The following is a 17301-nucleotide window of genomic DNA, read 5'->3' on the forward strand; positions in this document are numbered from 1 at the left end:
TAGTTCCCCCAACCCCAAAGCTCAGGGTGGAAGGGGGGAGAACAAGGGAGCAGAGTGTCTATAATTATTTTTATCTTTTATTTTTGGAATCTAGCAGTACCTGGCAGCAGGGAGGGGACAATACAGTAGGGAAGGGAAAAGCATCTGACAAGGCCAGTTAGAGCAGAGGATTGGAAGGATGGAGACTCCCTGGTTTGGAAGACTAGGAAGCAGGCAGGGACTGGTTGCCACTCCGTCACTAGCTGGGCCTATTCCTCCCACAATTCCTGACCCACCATCATCTGGACTCACTGTGCCTCAGTTTCTTCCCCTCGATGGAATGAGAAATAGCAGCACCCGCCACAGCCAAGAGATGAATTCTGAGCACTTACCACGGGCACTTTATGGACATAAAATACCTCTCGCTGTGGGACAGATAACCAGGGCACCGGAGTAGTGGTGAAGAGATGTGAGGCTTAGAGGAGTCACAGGCTTCAGAGTACAAGTCCCCCTCTGCCTCCCAGATGGACAGTGCCTGAAGCCAAGGAGTTGAGAGATCTCCTGATCCACACCCTATCCATACCTCACCACCAGACCTCTTAGCTCCAGGCAAGAGCCTAGAGGATGTCAAGAGAGGAGGTCCAGAACCTTCAGCAAAACTGTCACTCTAAGTAGAGCCGGCAGTTATGGGTCTGATGCAAACAGTACTGAACTAAAGCCTGACCTGGAGAGCTGACATGGAAGGCTTGTTCTTCCCAAGAGTATGACTCTCCTGTCTGGCCCAGATGGTGGAAGGGGCAAAGGTATGTGACCACCCTTGGGAAGGTGATGTTGGTGAGCTTTAGTATCATATTCCCATTTCCATAGTGAAAAAGTGAGATGAGGTATTTTGGTACAGGAATGGGCAGGGGCTGTTAAGCATCTCAATTCGCCTCCCATATAACAGCCATGCTAACCCCCAGCCTCTCCTCTCTGGCCATGTTCTTCCATCCTTCCTTCTACCCCAACCTTGGAGAACAAGATACATCTGACCAACACCATTCACATTTCCTTGGTTGAAGGAGAGGAACAGATAACAGAAGCTGCCTCCTCCAAGATCAAATGCTCATGTCTCTTGATCTTGGCACAGAATGGGGGATGGATAATAGACATCAGGTGACTTCCCTCTATAAATTCTAGAGAGCTGGAGCATTAGACTTGGGGGACACTTACAACATGCCCCTTTAATACCACCAAATAAAGACCTTTGTGGGGGGGGGAGGGTCTTTTTCTTTTGAACATAAATTATGAGTTGAAGCCTCATTCCCTTGGTCCTCCTCACCCCCAAAGAGGCATGGGGTAAAGAGGCTTGGGGGCACAATCCAGCAACCTAGTGGGAACTAGCAACCCCTCTCCTACTTTATGATGTGTGTGGAACTGGCCAGTGCCCCTCTGATCATAAGTAGTGTAATTATTATTTACTTTGTGTATTTGTTACACCATGTGTGTGATTGCCTTTGTTTGTTAAGGGTGACTGAGGAGTATGGGAGTGACAGGGGCACTGGAATGCCGGGAAAGGACTTCTTCACTGAGATCAAGGCTTCCTGGAGGGAACCATTGCAAAAAGGCCATCAGGCAGTTTTCAAGTTATGTGACAGAGGGCAAAGATGGCCATAGGGTGCTCTGAGTTTTGGGATGGTCACATGACACAATCCAGCACTTGAACCTGAAAAAAAAAATAAATAAAAGCAGTCAAAGAGTTTAGAATTCAGTGATGAACTCTTCTCCCTAATCAAGCGCCACCTTTATACCTTGGAGATCAGGAACAAAAGAGGATCTGAGAAAGGATGAAACCTTGTGCTCAAGGAATAAGAACACGGGGGTCTTTGGAGCAAGAAAAACACACTAGGGGTATTTGGGATGAGGGTGGGGACATACAGTCCAAGGGAGGATGGGCAGAGAATGGGAAAGGGAGGGGACCTAGAACAACTCTTCTTGATCCAAAACAGTCCCCAAGATTACCAAAACCCTCTCCCAGGCTCCACATAACAGAACATCTAAAAGTTCTGTTTAAGATGATCCAGCTAATGTCAGTCCCATTCTCCCACAATTCCCTGATCCTCAGTTTCCTTAACTAAGTTTCACCAAAATCCACAAACCAAACCAACATAGCCATTCAAATTGTAAATGTACCAAGATGGTTAGGCATCTCAAATAGTCTTTGATTTCACCATAGAAATGTCTCCTGTGTACCTAAGACAAAAGAATCTTGCCTAACTCATATTTGAAAAAAGACAAGAAAAGCTCCTGTCACACTGACCTGATCCATAATGGGGGCCAGGGCCACTGCAAGGTCAGTGTGCCACCATACTCTCCCTGTCCTGTCAGTTCTGTCAGTAGACTGACCCCATCTCAGACCAACTACAAGAGTGAGGTTGAGGGAAGACAAAAGTGCTACATACGGTATCTTCCCAAGGAATTGTTTTATCCATACCTACTCCTAGCTTTTGGCTTGAGCTAAAAATAGGTTTTCTCCCTCACTGCTCATTGTTTCCTATGTTGAAAGGACACGCAGAAGAAATTGCCAGATGACTTTTACCACTAAACAGCCTCCAACCCAATGGGTAAGTAGCTCACTAACCTATACTGTTACTTGGCCTGTTTTTTGGATGTCAGGGCCCCAAGCTAAGAATCAGCAGGCAGTAGCATTTACAGCTTCTCATCTGTGGTGAGGCAGAAGCAGGGAAGTCGATACGCCAGGTCACAAGGTCAGCTTTCCTGCCTGTGAGGTGGAGGTAAAGGAGCAACTGGGATTCCCACCTCTTCCCACTCAGAACCTGTAAATGTACCTAGACATGCAGTGCCCCCCCCACCCGCGTTCAAATGAGTCCACTCAGCTCCCTCCCTACCCTCTAGCTGGAACTTACTCAGTGAAAAGAAATATTTCCACTGTAAGTCACCTGGTAAAATTAAGAGCTTACTGAATGATACTATGCAAACTATGGTAAGCAAATTGTGCTGAGTATATAATCTATTAGCAATTCTCATAGCAACATTCACAATAGGGTTGCTTGCTATTGGTACAGTCTGGAAAGAGTCATGGAATGATTTGCCCAGTCACAGAGCCAATAGAGCTAGTATGGTAGAACAAATTACACCTAAGTACTACACACTATTCCACTCTAATCTGTTCTATTAATAATAATCTGAGACGCTGAAAAACTAAAGGCAGAAAAAGCAAAAGACGAGAAAAGAAATAAAGAGAAAGCTGGAATCACCCTGGGCACAAAGGGTCTGCAAAGGTGTGAAACCTGCCATTATTTTTCAATCCCTTTGAAAGGAAAAACAAGAATGTGTCCATGTAGCAAGAAAGGGAGGTTAGATTTTAGTGGATTTCAATAATCAGAGGGAATAGTCTATCAGAGGCCCACATGGAAGATAACAGAAAAAGTTATTCTCCCTTATTTATGTAAGTTCCTTCCTTCCCCCCTCATCTGTTTCTCATGTCAGACATGGCAATAGGACTCAGCCCCAGGAAGTCCTGCTCTATTCACATCTCCCTTCCTAAAGCTCTCACCCCTACAGAAGCTTCTAGTGCTGTATATTCTTAAGTCCCCAGCAGTCAGGGTGGGGGGAAGGGCAGTTTAGAGTGATGGTAAAGAAAAAGAGAAGGATCCCATGGTTCTTAAAGAACCATAAAAAGGTGCAGATTTACAGCTGAGGAAGCTAGTTCCCTCCACATCTTTTATAGACTCCCTCATTAAGAGCTCTCAGGTATGCAGAGAATGTCACAGCTTCAGGATAGGGAAAAGACTGGAGTCAGCTAACTGCATATGAATCCTAGATCAACTACACCACGTATACTAGGAGATAGGAAGGAAGGGTACTTGGATCCCAAATAAAGAACTGCAAGCCTGGATGCTTTTAAAGGGACTTACTATTTTAAGACTGAATTAGTAAAAAAGACATAGGCATCCTGAACTTTCACGCTCAAAAAGTATGCATGGAACGACTACCATTAGACAGGAAGAGGAAGATCTGGTGATCAGGCTTGGATGTGAGAGACTTCTGATTGACAGAAGAACAGCTGATGGAATGGGATGAAAAAAGTTATTTAAAAATCCACACAAATTGAGTAAAAACACAGTATCAAAGATTTGGGGAAGTGAGTTGAGTGGGGAAAAGAACGATTAAGTTTCAGAAAGAGAATCCTGCGGGAAGGCTGAATACCTTTCTGGAAGGTTTTAGAAAATAGAGACAAAGTGAAGAAAACTTCTGAAGGACCCAGTGCTCTATTTCTTCACCTATTTATCTTCCCATCCTTGGGTAGAAAACCCTTACTGAATCTATAAGATTTCTTTCAACCTACAAAACTAATTATCTGTGGTTCTGTTTTCAGATAGAAACAGAGTAGAGAGAGAAAAGTTCGTCTCAGGATCAGGGCCTGGAGAAAAGAAAAGGCAGGCAAACAGAAGAGGCCAGAGGGAAGGGAGGGAAGGAAATGTTTAACCAGTGTCCCTTTTGTTCACCTCTCCAAAGTCATTTCGGGGCAAAATTCACAATAAATGGGTGATCTTTGCATCTGCTCTACAAGCCCCAGTTTTCCTAAAGCGTCTAAACTTAGGTCCCCGCCCTACTCAGCAACCAAAGACAATTTGTGGAAAGAGATTCTTGTTGGGAAGGGGATCAAACCATTACTTTTCTATTAATCACAAAACCAGACAGGTTATAGTAGAAATGGAAATAAGGAATTATACCACAGCAACACAGGATCTGATCAAGGTATCCAAGTCTTCAGGTAAGGTGCCAGGCTCTTAAGCTTTATTCTCAAAACAAACAAACAAAAACCAACCTTATAGAGATGTCCAGAAATAAAGATTAAGAGGAGAAATCCTACACCAACATATCCAAAAACAAAAGCAGCATGTTTCAGATCTCGGTGAAACATCAAATGCAAACCAGCAGCCTGCTTGGAGAGAGTCAAACCTCTCTAAGTAGGAGGCTCAGCAAGGAAAACGGATGTTAGTAATATTTAAAAAACGCTGCCACTAAAACTACGTACTTCTGTAATGGAAGAAGACAAACTAGCACAGGACTTGATTAGAAAGTAGAAACCTTCAGGGGCATGTGGTTGGTTCAGTAGGAAAAGCATGCAGCTTTTGATCTGTTGATCTTGGGGCCGTGAGTTTGAGCCCCAATGCTGGGTGTAGAGCTTACACACACACACACACACACACACACACACACACACACACAGCCTTAAAAAAAAAAAAAAAAAAAACGGGCAGAGGCTTCCAGTCTACTGCTCATGTTCCCAATGATCTAGACATCAATGCTTAACACCTCTAACATCCTATCATGCTTTGAATCCCTACACTTCTAGCTCTGAGGCATACCCAGCCCATCTCCTTTCCTGAACTGCATAACCAACAGGGTCCGACATATCGGCCTTGGCTGAAACCAGACAGTATCTCACCAGGTCACTCCTGAAAACAGAGCCCTTCTGGACTCCATTCCATAATAGACTACCAATCATCAGCCCTTACATATATATCCTTTACACCTAAAATTCAGTGTTCCCCCTATTTTGCCCCAATGGGTCATGCCAACCTCCCAAAGCAAAGATTCAGGGTGAAACTTGGTCTCTTCATGGAAAAGAAAAGAGTAAAAGGATGCCTCTGAATATGAGAGAAAGGAATAAATAGGATTAAAGGAATAGACTCAAATCCTTTTCCTTGTTCTCTTTTCTAAAGGATAAAGGCATTATGGCTAATTCCCTGTAATATTTGTCCCTGAAGCTCCCCTTATCTGGTCTAATCTGGCTCTAAGAACTCAAAGGAGCACCTAATAAAACACATTGTCTTCTTTTCTATTTGTATTTTATTAACAAGCAAAAAAATAATTAAAAAACAACAACACAAGAACAACAACCTTAAAGTTGGAACAGCAATGAGTCAAATTGCTGCTGAAGTTCCTGGATGTACCCTGGGTACATGGTCTCTCACTGCGAGGCAGGACCTAGGCACATGACTGTGCATTTAGGTATATATATGACCAAGAAAAGTCAGAGAGATGGAAACCACTGAATAACAGAAAGCATTAAGAGCTTTTCATCAGGCAATCCCAAAGCGCTCTGCCCTTTTCCTCTTCTTTGCCTGTGAGAAAGAAGCAAGAAGAAAAAAATTAGATTGCAAGACAACAGTGGCCTGGGTTCCTGGCTGCTTTAACCCAAGCTCACATGAATTATCACAAGGTCCAAGGAGGGAAGACCCAGGCTTAAGCTTGGCAGCCAGAGATTTCATTCCTGAATCTCTTCAGTTATCCAGTTAAAGCCGAAGAGGTTTGGTGGGAAAGGAGGGTAGTAGGGGGTGGGGGAAAAGGAGGAAGTAAATAGTAGATTCCTGAAGGAGAGAGGTCCACTCAGCCTTATAGCAAGTTAGTCTGGAAACAATGGACTCTTAATAGGCTTGGGAATCTTCCAGTCAGTGGGGAGATGGGAGATCTCAGGGGACAAAGGGTTGACCAATGCTATTTTTTCATGGAGAAGGTGAAGGGGATGCCCTTCTTGGCAGTAAGGCCCAAGCAGGAGTTATTCCTTGGGCCTCCAAATCCAGAGTGGCATATAAATCTTCAATGCCAACAGAATAAATGGGAAGGAGGGGAGTCCCCAATATGGATCTCTTTAAGGGAGTCAGCACTGGAGAATGGCACAAAATGAGAAATGCGGGAGGAGAGAAAGACCTTTTTGATCTGGGAGTGACTGAAAACAGCACTGAGTCCTTCATCCTCATTCTAACCACTGCCCCCAGCAAAGAGGGGACTTCTTTTCTTTAAGAGAGGGAGGTGGGGGGAGGAGCAGAGGAAGAAAAAGAATCTTAAGCAGGCTCCACACCCAGCGCAGAGCCCAAAGCAGGGCTCATCTCACAACCCCGAGATCATGACCTGAGCCAAAATCAAAAGTTGGATGCTTAACTGATTGAGCCACCAAGGTGCCCTGGGACTTTTTCTTTTTTCTGGATTCCATTCACACAGGAGGTTTAATTTAGATTAAAAAGAAAAGATGAGTTTAAGCCCAGCCCACTCTACCTGAATTACTGACACAATTCTCTGGAATCAAATAAATTAGTCATCTGGTTCATGTAAACTCCATCAACTTCTGCAGTTACTACTCCGTTACATGCACTGACTCTCCCAACAAAAGCTACTATTCCTTGCCAACCAACAAAATCATCTGTCTTATCTTGGAGAAGCCAAATATACTACCTTAGTAAACATGGCTGGTTCAACAGTTTCCTTGGCAAAGAAGGAATAATTATACTAGAATTAAAACAAGCCTTTGAGTTTACTTCTAACTCATCCTGGCAAGTCAGTCAGTAAGCTGATACTTACAACAGGTAATGCTTTATTCTGAATTAGCAGCACAGAGTATACAAAGTCTTTCAAGTTTCTTCCTACTGGAGATGTAAACTGATGACATTATAAAATTTTCAGGGTTTACTTACAAGACTCACTCTCATATTTATTCATAAAAAGACTTTCTAAGATTTTGAGTGTGTGAGGTAGTAGATTTTCAAAGGTCATCTCCAGGGCTGCCTGGCTGGCTCAGCTGGTACAGCATGCAACTCTTAAAATCAGGGTCTTGAGTTCAAGCCCCACGCTGGGCATGGAGCCTACTTTAAAACAAAACAAACAAAAGCCATCTCCAGAGGTAGATGGAAAGAAGTAAATTTGGATTAAAGGAAGAAAGAACGTCGCAAATTCTTCACCACCTAAGAAATTTTTAGAATTCAAAACATACTCAACTATTTCAACTCTTCTTTATGTATACCTTAGGTGACACTTTGGGTCTCCATTAGAGATACACCCACTTTTTTTTTTTTTTTAAGTAATCTCTATGACCAACATGGGGCTGAAACTCTCAACCCCAAGATTGAGAGTCACATGCTCTACCAAATGAGCCAGTGCCCCCATTATAGATACTCTTAAATCATCAAATCAATATTGTCTGTCAAAGCCCCGAGTAGTCTTGCCATGCTCAGGCTCTCAATTAATTTGAGTTACTCCAGACGAAGCTGGGATATGGACAATCACAAGTCTTTATAAAACAAACCAAAAAAGCCACTCTTTCATTTAAGAAACTAGTTATAAATAAAGTGATAAGAACAAGAAGTCTCATTTGAGTCCACTGAGGTATTCCAGAGGGGAGTTAGGCACAACTATACTTGTGTCTGAGTTGGATAAGTCTTCATTAAACGATCAAAGAAATATGGCTAGCAGATAATCAGAGACACTGCTACTTCTAAATATAATATGACAGGCTTTGTGTCAAGCATTTTACACAGTATCATCCCTTCTTACTTAGCATAATTTCATGTTTAAAATACCACTTCAAGGTAGGTATTTATTATCTCTACGTCCCAGATGATAAACTGAGGCTCAGAGAATTGCCATAACTTGTAAATAATACTAAGTGGCAGAGTCACTTTTCAAATCCAAGCTTTTATGATTCCAAATCTTGTGCTCCTTTCTAGGCTAAATGACTCTAACACCAAATTAAGTGTACTGATGGAATTCAGTGTGGCTACTTTACCCAGAAAACAGATACTAAGCAAAGAACAAAAAGATCTTCTTATTTGGAAACTTAAGAAGTAGGCCGGGGGGGCGCCTGGGTGGCACAGCAGTTAAGCGTCTGCCTTCAGCTCAGGGCGTGATCCTGGCGTTATGGGATCGAGCCCCACATCAGGCTCCTCTGTTATGAGCCTGCTTCTTCCTCTCCCACTCCCCCTGCTTGTGTTCCCTCTCTCGCTGGCTGTCTCTATCTCTGTCAAATAAATAAATAAAATCTTTAAAAAAAAAAAAAAAAAAAGAAGTAGGCCAGGGAAATAATAACATTTCTTCACCCTCACTTCCTTTCAAGGGCTCTATTAAGCACTCTAGGTATATTTTACCTCTGTATCCTCTGTGGTTCCTGTTCCGGCAGAACTTGTAACAATCCCAAATCGCTCCTTCCTCTTTTTCAGCTTCTCATCATCTTCAGACTATTCAGAGAAAAAGAAAACAATTCAAACAAGCTAGCCTCCACTCATGAGATAAAGAGAATGAAATTATAACTTAATGGTCACAATATGCCAGCCAATCTTGTGCCCAAAACTAAGGATCACACGAACAAAAAAACATAAAAACTGAATAAGGAAGCATACGAATGTTGTCCCTAAGAATGACTAAATACTTAATTTTAAGAAGGGCCTCAACATTCATAAGACCCATGGAGTCAAGGAAACAGAAGAAATACCCATACAACAAATTTCTGCAGATATTCTTATAGTTCAGAGATATGGACTGAGGCTTCAGTGAGTAACATCTGAGGACAAAAGGTTGGTAGAAGGCACCCAAACTACTTGTTGAACACTGCTTACAAGTTCCATTTACTTGCCAAGGGATGGAAGGGAAAGAGGCCAGAGTGGTATTTCTGAAGAACGTACAAAGAAAGCCAAGCATTATGAATGCCCAGCAAAGTCACAGAAGGCTCTGAATAGCTTGAAATGATTTTTGGGGCCAGGGCGGGGGGCAGAGGGAGAGGGAGAGAGAGAATTCTGAAGCGGACTCCTCGCTGAGTACAGAGCCCAATGCAGGGCTCAATCCCAGGACCCTGAAATCATGACCTGAGTCAAAATCAAGAGTCGGCGGGGCAGGCGGTGGTCAGGGGAGGGCTGAGGGGGCTGGGTGGCTCGGTCAGTTAAGTGTCTGCCTTCAGCTCAGGTCATGATCTGGGAGTCCCAGGATCAAGCCCTGCATCAAGCTCCCTGCTCAGCAGGGAGTCTGCTTCTCCCTCCCGCTCTGTTCCTTCTCTCTCTCTCTCTCTCTCTCTCTCTCTCTCTCTCTCGCTCACTCTCTCAAATAAATAAAATCTTAAAAAAAAAAAATCACGAGTCAGACACTTAACCGACTGTGCCACCCAGGCGCCCCCCCCCAAAAGTATTCTTGTTTTTAATAATCAGAAATTAAAATAACGATGATAACATTACAGAGTCACTAACATCTGAGTGCTTACTTTGTGCCAGGTATTGTACGAAGTTCTTTACATGCAGTATCTCATGTACTTATTTTTTTTTAAGTTTAGTCATTTATTTTTTTATTAATCTCTACCACCCAAAGTCGGGCTTGAATTCATGACCCCAAGATCAAGAGTCGCATGCTTTTCTGACTGAGCCAGTCAGACAACCCTCATTTACTTCTTAATAATCTCAAACACAGGAGGCACTATGACATACATAGTAGGTACTACGACTAAATTAATTTCATAGATAAGAAAACAGAGACTTGGAGAAACTAAGTAACCTGCCCAAGTCTCACAAGTAGTAAGTGGCAGAGAGCCAGGAATGGAACCCAGGACATTTTACTCAAGATCCACTTTCCTAGCTTTACCATCTCCTCAGGCATCTCACATAACACTTTCTTTGCAAGAACAGTAGCAGAATGGAAGAAGCAATTCATTCCCAAAGGAAGGAAGATCGTTAGGACCCTTAGCTAAAAGTAGCTGTAAACTAGTTCAACCACTTCCATATCACTCAAATAAACTGGGTCAATGTCTGGATCCCATCCCCTTCTACCATAACATATGCCTCCACTTTATAACTATCTGGGACCTAGGGAAAGGACCCCAGTTTGTAATCTTACACTAAAGATTTTCTCAACTGAATTTGTTTCTAATTTTGCCTAACTGGCTACTCCATCTGTTGAACTATAATAAAAGAATTAGGAAGGTTTCCAATGAACACAGCCGTCATATATTTTTCCTTACTGAAGTTACTAGTAAAAGTGTTCTTTAATTCGTCTACCACCACTAAGATAAAGGGAATAAGAGATAAAAATGGAGCACTCAAAATGAGAATGTCTCTAGGACATTCTAGATGAAATACCTCCATTTCACTAAGTCTCCAGGCCAAGCATAGTGTTAGGGGTAATAAAAGGAGCATCCCATATCCTTCTTGAAGAAAGGCAGGACTAGACTATATATTGCTTACCTACTACTACGTACTTATTTTCATTCAATTCAGAGATAGGGTTACTTCAGCAAGTTCAAATCACAGAGACAGAGATGGTACTTTCAAAACCCAGCTGTTTTTTCAGCACAAATCCTGGGGCCACTCCCTTCACAAATCTCATCACAAAGCCTATGTCTATTCAGAATGTGTGGGACAGCCTTTCTGTGGTTCTCTATTTTGCTACACCCTGAAACAGGGATTTTGACTTCCACATTAAATTTTCTGTGCTTCCTTTTGAGCTCAAAGGTGAGGAAAGATAGACGGAGGAAAGGAGAGGGTATACACTTCTCTAGCCACTAAGGCTAAGATCAGAGAGTTCTCCATGAGCTTCCCTTTTTAATCAGATCTTTGGTGTCTCTCCTGGACATCCAGACAGAGCATCTGCTGCAGATCTACCAGGGTCTCTAGGGAAAAAACAAAACAAAACAAAACAATACAGATCCTCCCACCCCCCTACAAACAGCCTGCCCACCCCTCACCCACAGAGACCAGTGAGGGTTTTATTTATTTTGTGCATGCCTGCCCTTCACTCCCCACCCAGAGCCTCTCAGCTTCCCTCCTAAAGCCTCTTTCCCCCTTGCCCTGCAGGGAAAGTGCACAACAGGCCCAGTAAATCAACACAGTTCTAATGATCTCTCTCACTTGACCCTTCTAGCGTGACGGTGTCACATGGAAACAAACGTACAATAAACTTCACTCCATCTTTAGCTCCTTGTTGACAGGTTTTGATTCATGGGATGGTGAGACCCATCTGAGGGAAATTACCTCGATCAAAACGCATCTCTCTCTGCATTCAGCAGGCCAATGCTCCCTCAGGCCATGCTCAAGTGCACAAATGGGGTTGTGCATCTGCAGGCAGCACTGACCCCTCTAGCTCAGTGTCATATGCATTTGCAAGCCTTTCCCTTCTTCATTCCTCCTCCACTTCCCTCCTGCAACCCCTTAACCACTAACAAATCTTTTTTCTTCCCATGTATGCTCCTGTGTGGGAAGAACAGTGCTGGAATCTAAAGTGCCCTTATTTCCTATCAAGTGGAAACTCCTCAAAACATACAACCTGCATTCAAAACCAGAGGAGGACCCTGTCCTCATGGACTAAACACAGGCCTTGGATGTTCAGATTGATCTATATACTTCACTTGCCCATCATCTCACTCAAGATTTAAATAATAAGCCAACTAACTGACATCAGTAATTTCAGCATACATAATCCTCCTACCTCCCAACAGCTGCCTTGTTTTTCTTTTTAAAAGCTCATTGATAGGGGCGCCTGGGTGGCACAGCGGTTAAGCGTCTGCCTTCGGCTCAGGGCGTGATCCCGGCGTTATGGGATCGAGCCTCACATCAGGCTCCTCTGCTATGAGCCTGCTTCTTCCTCTCCCACTCCCCCTGCTTGTGTTCCCTCTCTCGCTGGCTGTCTCTATCTCTGTCAAATAAATAAATAAAATCTTTAAAAAAAAAAAAAAAAAAAGCTCATTGATAAAAAATGAGAAAGAGAACTGTGCAAAAGAGGAGAGAGCCCATATACAAAGCACAGGATGGAAAGCAGAATATATATTTTACAAAGCCAAATACCCCCATGAATCACCATCACTTTTTTCCACCATGGAATAAGATAATTCTAAAGTGAGCTCTTCAAACAACATCTTCAACTTTTCAGATTCACTTTTCTCCTTGTTTCCCTTTTATATTTGGAAAATTCTCAAGCAACATAAAGAAAACAATGCCTGCTAGAGGAAAAGACTGAGACATTCAAGGCTGCCCCAAGATACAAATTACATGTGTGAAAACACTCAGAATATAGGGACTCTCATAAAGGTACTCAATAAATGGTAGCTATTTTTTCTACTGCAACGTTCCTCTTGGTCTTTGAAACAAAGTGTGAAACCACCAACAAAATTTTGAAGCTAACAATGCCATTCATTCATCTTTTACATTAGAAGCAAAGTCATCAAGGGGCGCCTGGGTGGCTCAGTTAGGCATCTGACTTCGGCTCAGGTCATGACTTCAGGGTCCTGAGATCAACCCTGCATGGGGTGCCCTGCTCAGCGGGGAGTCTGCCTGTCCCTTTCCCTCTACCTCTGTCTCTCCCCCTGCTTGTGCTGTCTCTCTCTCTCAAATAAATAAATCTTTAAAAAAATGAATGGATAAAGATGTGGCATACATATATATACGTATTACTCAACCATCAAAAAGAATGAAATCTTGCCATTTGCAACAATATGGATAGAACTAGAGGATATGATGCTAAGCAAAGTAAGTCAGAGAAAGACAAATACCATACGATTTCATTCATGTGGAATTTAAGAAACAAAACAGATTAACATAGGGGGAGGGAAGGAAAAAATAAGATGAAAATTGAGAGGGAGGCAAATCAGGAGAGATGCTGAATTCTCCAAACAAACTGAGGGTTGCTGGAGGGGAGATGGGCAGGGGAAAAGGATAATCGGGTGATGAGCATTAAGGAGGGCACTTGAGTCAATGAGCACTGGGTGTTATATGCAACTGATGAATCACTAAATTGTACCTCTGAAACTAAGAAAGAAAAAAAAAGCAAAGTCATCAAAAGTAGGTAAGAATCTTAGGGTGCCTGGCTGACTCAGTCAGAAGAGCATGCGACTCTTGATCTCAGGGTTGTGAAATTTGAGCGCCACATTGTATGTAGCGATTACTTAAATGAATAAATAAATAAAAAGTATGTAAGAATCAGACCCATTACCAAGATAACAAGGAAATTCCCATTAGCTGCAAGGCAGAGTATTTGGACTGATGAGTACAATTTAGGGTTAAAGTATGGCAGAATAAGTAACCAGCCGAAACCACAATCTTCCGCACCAGTGGTACTAACCATCTTCTCCTTCTGAAATCCTAAAAAAATCTATGCTGCCAGGCTTTACTGATTTCATCAAACCTAATAATTAATGACGACAAAACAAACAAACAAAGAAACAAACAAACGCAACTAGGTAATATCCAAGGGAACAGAGTAAGGATTCAAACTCTAACTCTGTAGGTCTAATCTTAGGTACTCTATAGGCCCCTGAGGAATTGCTTTCAATGAATTATAGACCTCAGTTTCCATCAACATTTTAAGTAACACCATCCATCCAATCAAAATTAATCCACTCAGCGACTAGTCATTCAAAAATCCACGGAGTGTCTACCTTAGGTTAGGCACCGTTCTGGCATTGGGAACAGAGATGAGTAAGACAAAGATCCTCAACCTCATGGTATTTATGAATTTAAGACTGAATTACGACAAAGATTTATGCCCTTGTTCATTACATTATTGCATCATGAGGATGCACGGGGAAATCTTTCTGATCCCCAGATGTAGAGTAATTATGCTTTTGCTGAGCAACTTTTAAGTTTTTATCTTCTCAACCCTGTGAATCACTATAAACACTTTTAACTGTTTTCCTCTTTCTACTGACAGCTATAAAACTTGGCAAGTGATTTTGAAAATATTTCTATTAGCCAGTATCAAGGTGAGAGAGAAGTCCTGAGGTGAGATCCAAAGACAAGGATCCAACACCCAGATCCCAAGACAGAAACTTAGAAAACCAAGTACAGTTAGTAACAGGGTTGCTGCTGGTCCCTTAAGAACTTACTCCTCCCTAAATATAATGGGATTAATTAAAAAATACTTCAATGCCCCATGAAGGAAAAAGAGAGGGGAAGGAAGTACCAAGTTATTACTAGAAACTTTATTTATTTTTTTTTTTTAAAGATTTTATTTATTTATTTGACAGAGATAGAGACAGCCAGCGAGAGAGGGAACACAAGCAGGGGGAGTGGGAGAGGAAGAAGCAGGCTCATAGCAGAGGAGCCCGATGCGGGGCTCGATCCCATAACACCGGGATCACGCCCTGAGCTGAAGGCAGACGCCCAACCACTGTGCCACCCAGGCGCCCCAATTACTAGAAACTTTAAATTAAGGACTCTTGTCAGTGGTTTCCGTGGCATATATACGTAGCCAGGAATTAAGTACCAAATGGAAGATCAGCTGCAACAACTGGCAGCCTGAACATCATAGATGCTTTCTTAAGTGTCTTTTTTTCATTCTATGGCAAAGAGTTCCAAGGATAAAATCTCTACCCAAGATGGAGTAGATTGTAGCTTTATCTTCCAAACCCAACCTGCTTCTTCAAGATACAAATTCAAGAGAACATTTTTCAAAACCTACTAGTCTTATCCTGAATACAATAAAGAACACCACTCCAAGTTTAGTGTGCCAGAGTTATTTGCTCTGGCAAAAGCAGCCCACTTTGATTTAATTAGCACTCCATGGGCTATGTACTGAAAGCATATACACCTTCTTCAGTCTTATTACCAGTGCCACTCTGGATCATTAAAAAGAAACTAGGAGAGGGGTGCTTGGCTGGCTCATTCGGTAGAGTATACAACTCTTGATATCAGGGTTGTTAGTTTGAGACCCACTCTGGGTGTAGAGATTACTTAAAAAAATAAAATCTTAGGGGCACTTGGGTGGCTCAGTTGGTTAAGTGTCTGACTCCTGACTTTGGCTCAGGTCATGATCTCAGGGTTCTGGGATCCAGCCCTGAGTTAGGCTCTTGGCTGGGATTCTCTCCCTCCTCCCTCTGCCCCTCCTCTACCTCAATAAATAAATAAAATCTTAAAATCAAACAAAAAAACAAAATCTTAGGGCGCCTGGGTGGCACAACTGGTTAAGCATCTAACTCTTGGTTTTGGCTCGGGTCAAAATCTCAGGGTCGTGAGATCAAGCCCCACATTGGCTCTGTGCTCATGGTGGAGTCTGCTTGAGATTCTCTCTCCCTCTCCCCTCCCGTTCGTGCTCTCTCTCTCTCTAAAATACTACATAATTCTTTAAAAAAAATAAAATCTTAAAAAAAAAAAAAAAGAAGAAGAAACTAGGAGAAACAAAACAGTGACCTAAATGTAACTTATGCTTATTTAAGGAATTGTAATTCCCAAAACCCAAAGCAAGAGTATCTGCTGAATTTAAATATGAGGTATCCTCACTATTCTCAGAGGAGACCAAAAGAATTAACCAAGCCAGTCATTTTTCCTGGTCAGTGCAACAGCTCACTCACTCATCATCCCTCCTTACACATGTGTGAGAAGCAGAAATTACAATCTAAAGAATTCAGTCAGAGATACCCTTATAAGCAGAAAAGAGCACTTCAGGGAAGCTCAGGTACTACTATGAGTTAGAGCTGGCTGTTCTCCTATAACTGTTTTTGTGTTTGTTTTTTTAAAGATTTTATTTACTTATTTGAGAGTGAGCGAGAGAGCACAGGTGGCAGGGTGGAGCACAGGGAAGAGGAAGAAGCAGAGGGAGAGGAAGAAGCAGCCAGATGTGGGACTCGATGGATCCTGGGAGTCCCAGAATTATAACCTGAGCCGAAGGCAGACGCTTAACCAACTGAGCCACCCAGGCACCCCTATAACTGTTTTTTTGTTTGTTTGCTTTGTTTTAAGTAGGTTCCAAGACCAACGTGGAGCCCAACGAAAGGCTTGAACTCATGACCCTGAGATCAAGACCTGGGCTGAGATCAAGAGTCTATGCTTAACCAACTGAGACATCCAGGTGCCCCTTCCTATGGCTGTTTTAATGACAGCTATTCTTCACATTCAACACTCTTAAATGTAAGAGCCTGCTATATATTTCCATCAGGACCTAAACTCTGCCACTTTATTTACCCCACTTTAATAGTTACTTTCTCAGAAGTCTTTTCCCTTGAATGATGGGAGAAAGACTGATAGAGAGCTAAGATGGTTATGTTTTTCAAAAGTAACAAATAACTGTCCCTTTTATTTTTATTAAGATTTTATTTATTTATTTGACAGTGAGAGAGAAAGAGAGCGGGAACACAAGCAGGGGGACTGGGAGAGGGAGAAGCAGGCTTCCCACTGAGCAGGAAGCACGATTCGGGGCTTGACCCCAGGACCCTGGGATCATGACCTGAGCCGAAGGCAGACGCCTAAATGACTAAGCCAACCAGGGGCCCCTAACTATCCCCTTATATAAATGAATAACTATATAAAGACGTTAATACTACTCAGGCCAGTCTGATTTTCCAAGGGAATGTAAGGTAAGAGTGAGGCAAAAAGAAAAGGACGGCACTTTATGGTCACTTTCCTGACTCTCACTGCTACACGACTGATGGCAGGATGAAAAAAAGAGGGTGGCGGCTTTCAGGCAATGGCAGATTAATAATGACATGGCCTTGACTTCCCTGAGGTAAAGGTTATAAAACACTCCAGGGTAAGTGGGCTTCCAATTTCATACTCTCAGGGTGAATGACAGCAACTG

The 17301-nt window shown here is 42.5% G+C and overlaps 1 protein-coding gene across 3 annotated transcripts in view; it reads right to left on the minus strand.

The window, feature by feature from the left end:
- Positions 1–64: 64 nt before the first annotated feature.
- SARNP (SAP domain containing ribonucleoprotein) overlaps positions 65–17301 on the minus strand; it is a 52230-nt gene continuing 34993 nt past the window's right edge. The window contains exons 10-12 of one of the 3 annotated variants that reach the window (XR_004620752.1): positions 8907–8996; positions 5890–6113; positions 65–1684 (exon numbers count right to left, since the gene is read on the minus strand). Coding sequence is in view for 2 of the 3 variants with exons in the window: in XM_002930318.4 (XP_002930364.1) it covers positions 6072–6113; positions 8907–8996 (132 nt within the window). In the remaining variant the exon portion in view is untranslated. Of the gene's footprint in view, positions 1685–5820; positions 6114–8906; positions 8997–17301 lie in introns of those variants that run through there. The other 2 variants (XM_019793130.2, XM_002930318.4) reach the window with 2 other exon arrangements.

Source organism: Ailuropoda melanoleuca, chromosome 15 (genome assembly GCF_002007445.2).
Source record: "Ailuropoda melanoleuca isolate Jingjing chromosome 15, ASM200744v2, whole genome shotgun sequence".
Taxonomy (NCBI): domain Eukaryota; kingdom Metazoa; phylum Chordata; class Mammalia; order Carnivora; family Ursidae; genus Ailuropoda; species Ailuropoda melanoleuca.